This window comes from Cydia fagiglandana, chromosome 9 (genome assembly GCF_963556715.1).
Source record: "Cydia fagiglandana chromosome 9, ilCydFagi1.1, whole genome shotgun sequence".
NCBI lineage: Eukaryota > Metazoa > Arthropoda > Insecta > Lepidoptera > Tortricidae > Cydia > Cydia fagiglandana.
Window position 1 is genome coordinate 5,881,332 of NC_085940.1, and position 13,812 is coordinate 5,895,143.

The 13,812-nt window shown below is 39.2% G+C and overlaps 1 protein-coding gene across 1 annotated transcript; it reads right to left on the minus strand.

The window, feature by feature from the left end:
• Positions 1-942: 942 nt before the first annotated feature.
• Positions 943-12,705, minus strand: LOC134667740 (uncharacterized). The gene is made up of 9 exons (XM_063525159.1): positions 12,694-12,705; positions 11,063-11,454; positions 10,397-10,606; positions 7,989-8,136; positions 6,861-7,118; positions 3,487-3,830; positions 2,522-2,798; positions 2,034-2,201; positions 943-1,002 (listed from the first exon to the last, which is right to left on the minus strand). The coding sequence occupies exons 1-9, from the start codon at positions 12,703-12,705 to the stop codon at positions 943-945; spliced, it is 1,869 nt and encodes a 622-aa protein (XP_063381229.1).
• Positions 12,706-13,812: the final 1,107 nt, after the last annotated feature.

Consider the following 13,812-nt stretch of genomic DNA (forward strand, 5'->3'; position numbering starts at 1 on the left):
TGACTCATTTAAACAAATTGTTAAGACCCACCAAGAGTGAAAGAGAAGGCATTATGACCTGACTCGCCATTAAGTAATGCCGGCTACATACGTAACGATAAATCGTAGCGATAAAACTGTGCAGTCCGAACTGCGCAGTTTTTTTCTGCCGTGTGTATGACAAATCGTTACGATAATCGACAACGATTTGTCATACACAGGGCAGATAAAACTGCGCAGTTCGGACTGCACAGTTTTATCGCTACGATTTATCGTTACGTGTGTAGCCGGGGCAACAAACGTCAGTTGCGTCCACACCAAGTGACGTCATCGGGTCTGTCGAATTCGCGCTTAAAATTATGAGCGTTTCAACCGCTCAAAACTTTACAACATTTTTAATATTTTTTTAATAATAAGTTATATTATGGGAATGTTTTTAAAAGTATTTTTATTCGTTCTGTACGGATACGATGGTCGTATTTGTCTACGTGACAGCGTGATAAAACGGTGTCCGTCTCTTTCTATCCCGCAGAGTTAAAAAGTGACAGTTGTTTTATCACGTGGATAAAGCGATCCATAATAGGCTTGCTGGTGTTCTAACGATATAAATAATGGATAAAAAAACTGTAATAAATTGTTAAATCAGAAACGGAATGCAGAGGGGCTACCGCGAAAACCGAAATTCGCAAATTGCGGGGATCTTTCTCTTTTACTCCAATGAAGGGGTAATTAGAGTGACAGAGAAAAATGCCCGCAATTTGCGAACTTCGATGTTCGCGGTTATAGGCCAGGCCAGAACTGGTCAGCCTTCAATAACTAGCCACATTATACTAAAAATGAATTCTGTTTATAGGTGAATAAAATTCGTTTTTAGTTTATGGTGGCCAATTACTAACAGGTGGCCCAGTTGCTGGCGAATTACCCTAATTACAAATGAATAAATAAATAAAGTATACTTGTAGCTTAAGGGCAGATCTTTGTTTCAGAGTTGGAGATAGTGACATTTTTCCTTTCTTCCAATGACTCTGGAAAAGTAAAAAAAATATTAAAAAAAACTGGGTAATTTAATTATTTATTTTATTACACAATACATGAAGGTGCAAATGGCGGACTTAATACCTTAGGGCATTCTTTGCCAGTCAATTTATCATATAGATGTAGGTAATTGACAGCTAAAATGTGTAGAAGTACGTGAATAATAAAAAAAAATACAAGACCTCAAAGTTACAAAAACTTTTAAATTCTAAATAGGAAAAAAATAATGGTACTATTCGATTCCTTGTTTTCCATACCTCGAAACGGCCTTTAACGTTGACGTCACGATGTACCTATTGCCATTTCGTCGGATGACAAGCAAAAGTCACTAAGTACTATCAAAAAATTAAAGTAACAATGCACTTTATTACACTTGTAACACGGTTTATTGTCCAATAATTTCAATGGTGTTAGTTAGTGACTTTTGCTTATCACCCGACGATTTTTAACCGACTTCCAAATCTCAAAAGGAGGAGAGGAGGTTATCAATTCGGTTGTATGTTTTTTTATGTTAGAAGCGTTTCGTCAGTAAAGTGCGGGTGCCAGATTTTGACCATAATTTGTGACTTTTGTACTGCTTGAAGACAATCAAATGGGTCCCATACAGACATTTGATCCCCAAAACAAGCCTGATCGATTGATACCATTCATTAAAAAAATTGTAAATACTCCATGCACTACCTACACGACTCACTATGAGTATGACGGTGAGGTGTGCAATAAAGAGTATCCTTTAGCCGCCCATAAACCAAACCTTGCCAAGCAAAATGAAATTTTATTTTGTCTACACTAAGTTCAAATTAGAATGGAACATGAGACCTTTTTATAGGTCTCTGGGCGGCTAGAGGTTATGGCTCCTCTACACGATGGGCCAGCGCCGGCCACTCCAAGGGACGCAGCCATGCGGTAGAATGAGATAGCAATATCATTTGCTCCCTCTAACGTTCCTTGGAGTGGCCAGCGCTTGCCCATCGTGTAGAGCCATTACATCTGTATACGGTAAATCTTTGATAACTCACCGCGCTGAGTGTTGAGCGAGAGGCCAAACTCTTATGTTTCGATAGCGAAACTGTAGCAGACTCTACCTTGATGTACGGCCAGAACAGTTCGCCAGTCCCTTCACATCTGCCTACCACTTCCACGCTACCATCTTCATGTTGAACTCGAAGGATTGCTACCAAGTTCAGCTGGAAACGCGTTCAAGAACTCCTTTGAAATTTTTCTTAAATATTTACCATTCTTATAATTTTTTCACATTATTTAGAAACATTTTGTTTTTAAGGCGTTAGAAATAAAAAATCGTTTATTGCGAACCATAATGGTACATAGTTGTTTCAATAAAATCATAGAATGACATGGCACTATGGAGAATATATGTCAATGTCAAATGTGACGTTTCAAACAAAAACATCACTTTCGATACCGACACATCTAATCAATATCTAGAATCTAGATGTATTAATTGACGTATATTAAAAGTTTGAATCGAGCAGTTTCTCATACTTACTTCAGGGGAACTAGCAGCTGCTCTAAAGCTAACCGCCCCACTCTGCATCACGATCAACCTGATTCCTCCCAAGATGTTTCTTCTATTCGGGATGAAAATACAATCAATGTGCGTCTTCGTCGCTGGCGGCAGAGGCATCTCGCGGCAGTAATCGACGTGTGGGCTGCTGCAGACGTGGAAGGCATCTTTGAGGGAACTGAGCACTGTGAGATGCCAGTTAGCTTCAGAATTTACGCCCAGAGGCTTGGTGAGACTGCCGTGGCCCATTACCGTGTAACTAAAAATGTAGTTAAAATCATGCATTATAAGGTGTGGCATTTCATCAAGCGCAAAACAATTGTTAAATTTTAATATAACGCCATCTACTCGACTATAGGCCAAAGGTATGGTGCAATCTTTTCGAGCGATGGCGCCATAAACTTCAGCCTACTCTATTAATATTTAACAAGTGGAAGAATAATGATCTTAGTCAAATGGCGTTCTAAGAGTTTTAACCTTCTGTCGAAAGATGGATACATAATTTACCATGACAGTAACTGTCTATTTCAAATTATCTTTGGTACAAACGCAAGAGTTAGAAGTGCGAATGAGCTTGTAGATAGTCTTCCCTATTAGACGGCCTTCCCCAAATTGATTTTATCGTATTTTAGTGTGGATTGCGAACTTATTTTCTCTTAATTATACTTAATATGGGCATTTTCTACTCAGAATCAGACTATCGATTTAAAAAGAAAAAAAATGTAACCCAAAAAAAAATTACAGTTTAGTAACACATTTTCACATAAATTTTGTGTGGACCGATACAAAACTGACACCCAAAAATTATATGAAAAACTGGGGACACTTTTTTTCTTAGTCTGATTCAATAGTACTCATGATTCTGAGTCTAAACAACCCAAAATAAGTTGATGGTTTTTCGAAAAAGTAAATGGTACCATTTTTTCTGAAAATCCTCTTATACATACCCAAAAAGATTCGGTTTAATCTCAAAACTTTTAGCCGCCCGGAACACTTGTGGCAATTGCAATCCGGTATCAGTGTCATACACTTGCATTGTATTAAACTGCAACGTTCCATGCAGAGCAAAGTGGACTTTGACGTTATCGTGGCAGTAAAAAGTTCCTTGGAAATAGGGGATCCATTTGCATTGGGGTGTAATCCGAGCCTGGCCAGTGAAGGTCTGTAAATCTGTAGTTCCGCTTAAAGCGGAGGCTACTGAATAGGCGCTTTTGGCTCCAGGATACATACTGAAAAACTCGTTCATCAGTCCAGCCAAAGCTTCGGAGTTTCCGAAGGCAACTTCCGTAAGCTAGAAACGGTCATACAGTCAAGTGTAAAAATATGGGTACACTCATCATACTTAGCCTCTAGCGGCCCACCATACAAAGAAAATTGGCAAACCAATTTGAATCAACGGTATTAGAAAATAGAGTTGAATTTGTTTTGTTTTAAAATCTAACGAAACGAAATAAAATAAACTCTATTCCATTTAATTAAGATTTAAATTTCATTGTAGGTAATTTGTACTAGTATTAGGACATTGAACCCCAAGAGGTTAAAAATATGTTCCATAGCTCTTATCTCAGCGAATTAAGAACTAAGGGACATTTTTTTGAGTAAGTTGTATGTGAGAACAATGATTATCAAGAAAATCAAGCAAAACAAATTTTATTCATAGATATTTTTGATCAAATTTCAAAATATCTAAGATCTTACCAAGTAATTAACATTTTACAAGAGATGATATAACTTTTATCAACTCTCCTTTTTTTCATAGATTGGTACTGGTATATACTCCAATGCGAACTAAGGTCGCCTCCATAAACTCGCGAACTAAATTGACATGAGTTTGACAAATAAAATGATACCAGGAATAGCAAAGAAAAAATAGTCACGGGTATATGTCGATAAAATGATATCGATAAGTAAAATATTGCACTTACTACCCATGTCATAATTATAAAGGGGTCACAAACGATTTCGATTAATATGAATGCGACGAGAAAAGTAGTTAATTCGATTGTAAGATTGTGTCGTTACCGATCAAATCAGGAGGTGCGGATGAGAAACTGACAAATTTCAGTGTCATGTTAGTGTGCAACAACTTGCCGTTGTTTATTTCAAGAGCTCGGTTGTCGCCATAAATCTAAAATTGGTGATTTAATTTTATATGTGGCCGGTAGATGAGATTGGTCCATAATTATTTATACTTGGTCAAGCAGATCTTGTCAGTAGAAAAAGGCGGCACATTTGAAAAATTAAGGCGCGAAGGGATATCGTCTCAAAGTAAATTTGAATTTCACGCCTTTTTCTACTGACAAGATTTGCTTGACCATCTATAAATCTTGACCTAATTGTCAACTTAAACGTCCAGTTTAGGGACTGGTCTTTACAATCGAAGCAATAGGGATATCGACTATCGAGGCGATTTAATTTTTGCGTCCACACCACTCGAAATTAATCACATTATACGAAATATTTCCCCGTCTGGGCCGGCCTTTTTTGTATTTTGAGCCAAAATCACTTTTTCTATGTTATCACCTACAACTTAATTGTTACTCTAGCTGTAAGTTTTCCTAACAAATAAATATAATAAAATATTTATTTAATTGCAATATATTTATTCAATATCCTTGTCTGTCTCTATTAGGTACTATAAAATTGCACAATTTTGGAAATACCGACATTCTCTAATTCAAACTTTTTTGAAAATATCGATATGAACAACACTGGCCAAACTGTGGTATCATTTGTGCACATTGACCTGTCAATTTAGTTCGCGAGTTTCTGGAGGCAACTGTAAAATGTATATTTACTAACAACGCGCTTAGTGAGAAAAAATATTTAATGTCAGAGTTGTCTGATGGCAAATATCTTGCCGTTACCCATTAAAGGTTTAATATAAAAGTTACAAAAACTTTTCTTTGTTTTATTTTTCTTGTGCCTATTTCTTGTGCGTGTACCTATTTTAAAAACTTAAAACTAAACACTATTTAGTCGACAAAACGGCGTGGCCCCGTTGCATCGGCTGCTCTTGTGTCGGATTCGGCAGTTTGCCCCGGAACCTCCGAAACACGACACCTTTCGGCCAGAAGTCGGCGCACTTTATGGTCCCCTGCAGCGGTCCATAGAATGCACCGCTATAGTGGTGCATAGAGTGGTGTGAATGGGTATTTAACCAATTTATAACATACATATATACATACATATAGTCACGCCTATTTCCCGGAGGGTTAAGCAGAGATCACGAATTTCCACTTGCTATGATCCTGACATACCTCTTTTGCTTCCTTCACTTTCATAACATTCCTCATACACGCTCGCCGGTTTAGGGTGCTCTTGACCTGGCCTTTCTTCAGGATTTACCCAATCTGATCCACCATTTATAAGTTTTTTACATACCGTCACCGTACCGTCGGTATGTTATGGCTCCTCTACACGATGGGCCAGTGCCGGCCACTTCAAGAGACGCAGCCATGCGGTAGAATGAGATAGCAATATCACTTGCTCCCTCTAACGCATAAATGCGTCCCTTGGAGTGGCCGGCGTTGGCCCGTCAGTGTAGAGGAGCCATCAGGATCGTAGCAAGTGGAAATCCGTGGTCTCTGCCTACCCCTCCGGGAAAAAGGCGTGAGTATACAACGTGTCCCAAAATTCAACGATAAGCTAGCACCAGAAGATGGACCTGCTCATGACTACTCGAGGGAAAAAAAAAAAAAAAAGAAAAAAAAATTAAAAATTGTAGATTTTTTTTAGAAGTCGGTAAAAATACCACTAGGGGTGTCGATTTTCTTTTTTTTGTAATTTCATAATAAATTGAGATATATTTTTAGGGTTCCGTACCCAAAGGGTAAAACGGGACCCTATTACTAAGATTTCGCTGTTCTTCCGTCCGTCCGTCCGTCCGTCTGTCACCAGGCTGTATCTCACGAACCGTGATAGCTAGACAGTTGAAATTTTCACAGATGATGTATTTCTGTTGCCGCTATAACAACAAATACTAAAAACAGAATAAAATAAAGATTTAAGTGGGGCTCCCATACAGCAAACGTGATTTTTGACCAAAGTTAAGCAACGTCGGGCGTGGTCAGTACTTGGATAGGTGACCGTTTTCTTTTTTCATTTTTTCCGTTTTTTTTTTTATGCTTTATGGTACGGAACCCTTCGTGCGCGAGTCCGACTCGCACTTGCCCGGTTTTTTTTTCCTCGAGTAGTCATGAGCATCTCCATCCATCCATCCATCCATCCATGCCATGGTCCATCTTCTGGTGCCAGCTTATCGTTGAATTTTGAGACACGTGGTATGTACATGTACTCGTATGTGTGTATGTTTACATACCGTTTTAAATATTTCTGCAGGTACAAAAACTTTATCCCTCAAACATTTCCTCGCCATCGTGCCTCTCCAATACGCTTGCAACAAGGTCGCCGCCTCATGTCTACGGACCAGTTTCTCTCTATTTTCCTTCAGAATGCCACAAGTTTGGTCTGAAGTAGCCAGTTCGCATACTTGTGAAACGGCTGGAGGAGACGGACATGTCAGGAGTCGATCCAGTATTGATTGAGAGACTTGAAAATCGGGGGAATTTTCGCCAGTCTGACCAAGAATAAAAATTCGTAATGAAACTTTTGAACAAAACAACATTGTACAATAACAAGGGCATAAAATAAACGTACTTTTTCTGAGGAAAAATCGGTACAAGCTTAAGAGAGGGTTGATATAGGCAGGCGTGTCTCACTCCGCGATTTCGTCGCTTAGCTACAGGTAGCTAAAAGTGCATCCGTTCGGCCCCAATTTTGGGATTTGCCATAAGCCGCGCGTGGCGCTGTCGCCACCTAGCGGCCATATCTGTGCTGATCGTAACAGACGCGTTTTGTTAAAGAGTGAGTCTTCTGTACTTAGTACTATTATTTATTCTGTGATATAGGTCAAGGATAAAATGGGCATTTACATCGCCATTGTTAGTAGCTTTGATACTACTTACACTTACGTGTCTTATTTGAAATGTTTGTAGTTTTGGGCAGTTGTGTAAAAGTCTGTGACAACCCTACTGTGTTCTTGTGCGGTGTCGATCCACTGTTACTTTTTAGGGTTCCGTACCCAAAGGGTAAAACGGGACCCTATTACTAAGACTTCGCTGTCTGTCCGTCCGTCCGTCTGTCTGTCACCAGGCTGTATCTCACGAACCGTGATAGCTGAGACAGTTGAAATTTTCACAGATGATGTATTTCTGTTGCCGCTATAACAACAAATACTAAAAACAGAATAAAATAAAGATTTAAATGGGGCTCCCATACAAAAAACGTGATTTTTTACAAAAGTTAAGCAACGTCGGAAGTGGTCAGTACTTGGATGGGTGACCGTTTTTTTTTGCTTTTTTTTGTTTTTTTTTGCATTATGGTACGGAACCCTTCGTGCGCGAGTACAACTTGCACTTGCCCGGTTTTTACACTGTGCTACAGGTACCTGTATTTCTTCTGATCGTTCACTCTCTTCTATTTGCTCCGGTTCCGGTATGGTGCAATCACAGGGGTCTACATCTATTATGTATCTGTAGTTCGTAATGTTCGGCTCATACACCGGCAGACCAAATTCAGGAGCAAGAAGATACCGTCTGTGTTAGAAAAGTTAATTTTTAGGGTTCCGTACCCAAAGGGTAAAACGGGACCCTATTACTAAGACTCCGCTGTCCGTCCGTCCGTCCGTCCGTCCGTCTGTCTGTCACCAGGCTGTATCTCACGAACCGTGATAGCTAGACAGTTGAAATTTTCACAGATGATGTATTTCTGTTGCCGCTATAACAACAAATCCTAAAAACAGAATAAAATAAAGATTTAAGTGGGGCTCCCATCCCATACAGCGAACGTGATTTTTGAACAAAGTTAAGCAACGTCGGGCGTGGTCAGTAACTTGGATGGGTGACCGTTTTCTTTTTGCATTTTTTTCCGTTTTTTTTTGCTTTATGGTACGGAACCTTTCGTGCGCGAGTCCGACTCGCACTTGCCCGGTTTTTTAAGTTTTTGAATGCCAAGAACACCTAAAGATCCTAATATCGTCGTTAATAGTTGTGCCCGCATCAGGATAAATATAGGTGTTATAGCGTACACTGTCAAAGTAAGGTTTACATTAGCTCGCTTGCGTCCGTTACTGGCTTATAAGTGACGTTTTTGTTTATGAATTAAAGCGTTTAAAAGGTTAATATTCAGCAAGCAAACATCTTTGTGACCTGATAAACGTACATGTGTGTCTGACAAAGATAAAGGCCTGTTATTATGTAGGGACAACAACACTTCAAAATATCCAAATGACAACTATTATTGTTTACCTAATAATTGAATAATGCATGCCAAAAAGTTTTCATTAATACCTTTTTTGGATAAACATACTTTAGTAAGTAAGTACCTAACTTGTGAGGTGTGGGTACAACCAATAAAGCGCTAACAATAAGTATAGTTCGTTTTTTTTATTAGCATTAGAAAGAACTTGCAAGAAGGTAAGCGATCTTGACATGTCTTTTAATTGAAAAATGCTTTTAAAAAATCAAAAACTATTATTTATGAAAGCAGAAGAATATAAATGATCGTATTAGATTCATAATTGTTACATATTTGCCGTAACTTATTTTTAAAATGTGTTTTTCAATTAAAAGACACATCAAGATTGTTTACCTTATTCCTAATGCTAAAAAAAACGAACTATAGGTATGATCTTGAATGTGTGGTTGTGTCTGTGTATCATTATTTACTATAGACCGACCGCTTAACTCAGTCCTCGCCTGCGCGGTGCAGGGGCGACGGGGCGGGACGACTAAGGGCCAGTTGCACCAACCACATTTGACAGACTGATCAACGTCAGCCGGCGCGCCCCGGCGCTTTACTATGAAACTTTCCATACATAAAGATTTAGCGAACTCTTTAACGATACGAACAGTTTGATGCAACCGATCCTAAGGGTGGCGGGGAAGGTGCGGCCCCGTCGCTCCCGTACCGCGCAGGCGAGGACTCAGTTAAACGGTCGGTCTATAGAATCTGCAGTTTACTGCCTTCACAAAGAACAGTACTGACCTCAGTACGAAACAAACGTTCCGATACTCAATAGGACTTAGACGCTTTATGAGATATGCCTGAAGTGCGTTTCGGAACATCCAATGGCGTAGATTCTTCTTGTAACCTACGACTTCTTCATTCCATGTAAGGTCTGGCTGATATGACCTATAGATATAAAATTATTTTCGAAGTAAAGTTACTTCTTTAGCGGTGCTATGCTATGCACTTTTTGAGGTGGGGAAAAAATGTTAAACTCAAGACAGCGTAAGGCGTAAGGCGTAACCCTCTCTTTCTACCGCGCGGCGAAAATGTATGCCTGAGCCTGCTGTTTCGTTTAGGTTTAAAGGCACTAAGTATTATTATCACTACACCTTATAAAACAAAGTCACCCGTCGGGTCTGTCTGTTTGTATATACTGAACGGATTTTCATTCGATTTTCACCTATCAATAGAGTGATTCTTGAATGAAGCGCTGGTGGCCTAGCGGTAAGAGCGTGCGAGTTGCAATCTGGAGGTCGCGGGTTCAAACCCCGGCTCGTACCAAGTTCGGAACTTCGGTGAAGGAAAATATCGTGAGAAAACCGGACTAATCCCAATAAAGCCTAGTTTACCCTCTTGGTTGGAAGGTCAGATGGCAGTCGCTTTCGTAAAACTAGTGCCTACGTTATATCATGGGATTAGTTGTCAAGCGGACCCCAGGCTCTCATGAGCCGTGGCAGTATGCCGGGATAACGCGAGGAAGAAGAAGAGTGATTCTTGAGGAAGGTTTAGGTGTATATAATAAGGTTTTGTGTAACCAATGCTAGTTTAAAATATAAAATGACGCACTTAAGAAACTCAGCATCAATGGGCATGTACGTAGTAGTTCTCGGAGTCTTCAGTAAGTTGGTGAAGGCTGTTCCCAAGTTCGTGAGGAAGTAAACGGCCCAAGGGCACTCTCGGACCGAGGCGCCCTGGATCAGGTCTTGGGTGCCGAGCAGAAGCGAGGACTGGCTGATGAGCGCCACATGCCAGTTTGTTTGGGAGTGGACCCAGAGTCTGGAAATTTGTGAAACTGATAGTAATCTAAATACAATATCTCCTTCATTATAAGAAAAAAATCCAAAATTTTCCAGTGAAATTTTAACCTAATCTGTAGGAAGTGGACAAAACAATAAACATCAATTGACTTTGTTTTGTTTGAAATTTTCAATTCACCATGATTTAGATTTCATCGAGCTTAACCCCTTACCGCATACGAAGTCATATATGATATGATTATTGACTTTGATTTAAACAAATATATTTAATTAATGACGTTGCTAGAATAAAAGTTTGTTTCATAATAGAGCGGCTGAAGCCCAATCAGATTTCAAGGGTATGGCCATGGTTCTATTTATCAGAAAGTATGAACCTTACCATACCAAAACATTTTTTACTTATAAATATTAGTATAAAACTATGGTTAAATGGGTCATGCTCTTACAGATTCTATGGTGTATTATGATTGCAAACCTGCAATAATGTCTTCCCGGCAAAAAAACCACTTCCACACAATCATATCCCCTCGTCCTAATATACGCTTTTGGCTTCGGCAGTTTGGGATCCACAAACCAATCGAAGCACTCCAAAATGAGATATGCTGGGTCAACATAATCCAAAACTGGTGCCCCACAATTAAACATCACTCTAGGATGAATCACGTTCAAGGATATCTTGAGAATATTCTGCTCGGGGCCATCTATCTGAAGATACAACGGACTAGACTTCGGGGCCACGATGTCTACCGCTCGGTTGATTTGAGTTTTGGCACTCGTAATTTTCCCCGGTGGTGAGCTCCCGGCTGACGTGAAGTTAAACATGGAGGGGAAATATATGACTGACATCATCTTCACTATTTCTGAGATCTGCAAATGAATAGATTCATTAAGAACAAAATAATTGTGTGGTTTTAGGAAATGCAAGTGAATCTTTTTCTCGGATTGTAGGCATTTATCTATGTATGTATGTCACTTTATTGCACATAAACCAGGTTTACATAAAACGGACAGAAACAAAACAAAAATAAAAACCGGGCAAGTGCGAGTCGGACTCGCGCACGAAGGGTTCCGTACCATAAAGCAAAAAAAAACGGAAAAAAATGCAAAAAGAAAACGGTCACCCATCCAAGTACTGACCACGCCCGACGTTGCTTAACTTTGGTCAAAAATCACGTTTGCTGTATGGGAGCCCCACTTAAATCTTTATTTTATTCTGTTTTTAGTATTTGTTGTTATAGCGGCAACAGAAATACCTACATCATCTGTGAAAATTTCAACCGTCTAGCTATCACGGTTCGTGAGATACAGCCTGGTGACAGACAGACGGACGGACAGCGAAGTCTTAGTAATAGGGTCCCGTTTTACCCTTTGGGTACGGAACCCTAAAAATGTTATGTACAAAGGCGAACTTATCCTTAAAAGGGATCTCTTTCAGCTAACCTTTGAGAACCTTTGGCATTTAACAGAAAAAATTCAAAAATTTTATATTTATGGTATGAAACTGTAACTGACGATGATTGGTTGGTTTACTTTCGAGAATATCTAATCCACCCGGCATTGCCTTGAGCACTATTAAAATTTTAAGCCTCCAGGTGTTTTAATAGGCTGTAGGCTAATTTCCCTTTTGAATCATTCTCGTGTTTAATGCTTGCTCCATTTTTATTCGGTTAAAATTTAAAATAGAAAGAGAAAAAATAATATAATTATTTAATTCAAATTACCAGTCGTTCCGCTTGGAGGAAACAAGTACCAGGTAATGACGTCATGGCTCCTCTACACAATGGGCCAGCGCCGGCCACGCCAAGGGACGCAGCCATGCGGTAGAATGTGATAGTGTTAGAATTATACATAATGTATTACTAAATTAATCGTTACCCAAACATGGAACTACTTGCGTTATTACAGTTTTGCTTAAATTAGAGTTTATCATAAATATAGTAATATAATAATCTTAATGATAATTAAATTAGTAGTTAAATTGTTGTATAGATTCAAATCACCGCCAACGCATCCTGTCACAGTGGCGCCATAGTTTAATGCACCGTCCGTCAACGTCGGCCGGGGTTCTCACAATGAGGCAGCATGCGTTGACGTGAACAGACGTACCGTTACCGACATAGTGTTGCGAGAAGTTAATGTTGATATCTGTGTATCGCTAATAGTAATGAAAGATTGATGTCAAGCGAATAAACGTTGTTAAGTGTCTTGTGTGTTTTACTGGAGCTCGCCGTTCTACAAATTCAGAAGTAAGGGATGTAAAGGAGTTGTAAGTATAACTCCTTGAGTCGAACCAGTGATTTACATAAATAATAAAACGTGAGTATTGAAGTGATTTTATGATTGTCGCTCGATTAAATTAATTGTGCTCAGTAATGTTAATGCATATATAAATTGACTAGAATATTAGTATCTACGAGCTTACTTAATGCTTATTTATTACCAGCTTACAAGTACAATATATCTAAGCTTGTGGTGATGCAAAAGATGAATTATATACGTTATGGGATAGTAGCATTATTTACCGTAATACATGGGTATGATTCTTTATTATTATTTTTTTTTTTAAAAAAAGGACCGTTATATTTTCTTGTTATTTTTCACGTTCTGCGTGATTGTTTTGCTTTGTGTAACGGTAATTTACAATCAGTTGAAGTTTTGTGTTTGATTACGAAACAAAACGCGAGGGTATTAAATGAGGACAGTTTGTTTTCGATTAGCACTGTTGGTGTTTACCGTATACATATTTGAGTGTGTTAAGCTACTTACTCAATTAAATCCATTATATAGTAACCATATTGCTAGTACCTCACTGATTTATTGGTTATACTACCCGACTATAAATTAATTAATATTATTGTTTTGAGCTACGGAATTACGTCTCGGGGTGTAAAATTTTCAAGCATAATGAGTCAAGTATAAAATAAAACGCTTCATGCCATTTACATTCGCTCTATAGTGTATAATTTTAATGCTCGCTGTTCCAATCTACCCTCTTTTACTTATGTTAATTCGAAGACAGAGATTTGTGCTAGAAATTTACATTCTAGGATATGGGGGACGATCAGAGAAGGTCGCGTGTACTGACGACGCCACCTTCGGGTCAACATCGGTCACGTAGCAGGACCAGGCGCTCAGACGGACGAGGAGGTCATCGTACGCGTAGTAGGAGCAATCGTCGGGGACGCGACCGAGCCAGCGACTTCTGGTCGCGCAGTCCACGTGGCG

Bases quoted from the DNA above. Each gene is read 5' to 3' on its own strand.
- LOC134667740 (XM_063525159.1), bottom strand. The intron at 10,607-11,062 runs GTTTGCAATCAT...ACAAATTTCCAG, and splicing joins CCGGGAAGACATTATTGCAG to ACTCTGGGTCCACTCCCAAA. The intron at 2,799-3,486 runs GTATGTATAAGA...CTACATTTTTAG, and splicing joins ATTAAACCGAATCTTTTTGG to TTACACGGTAATGGGCCACG.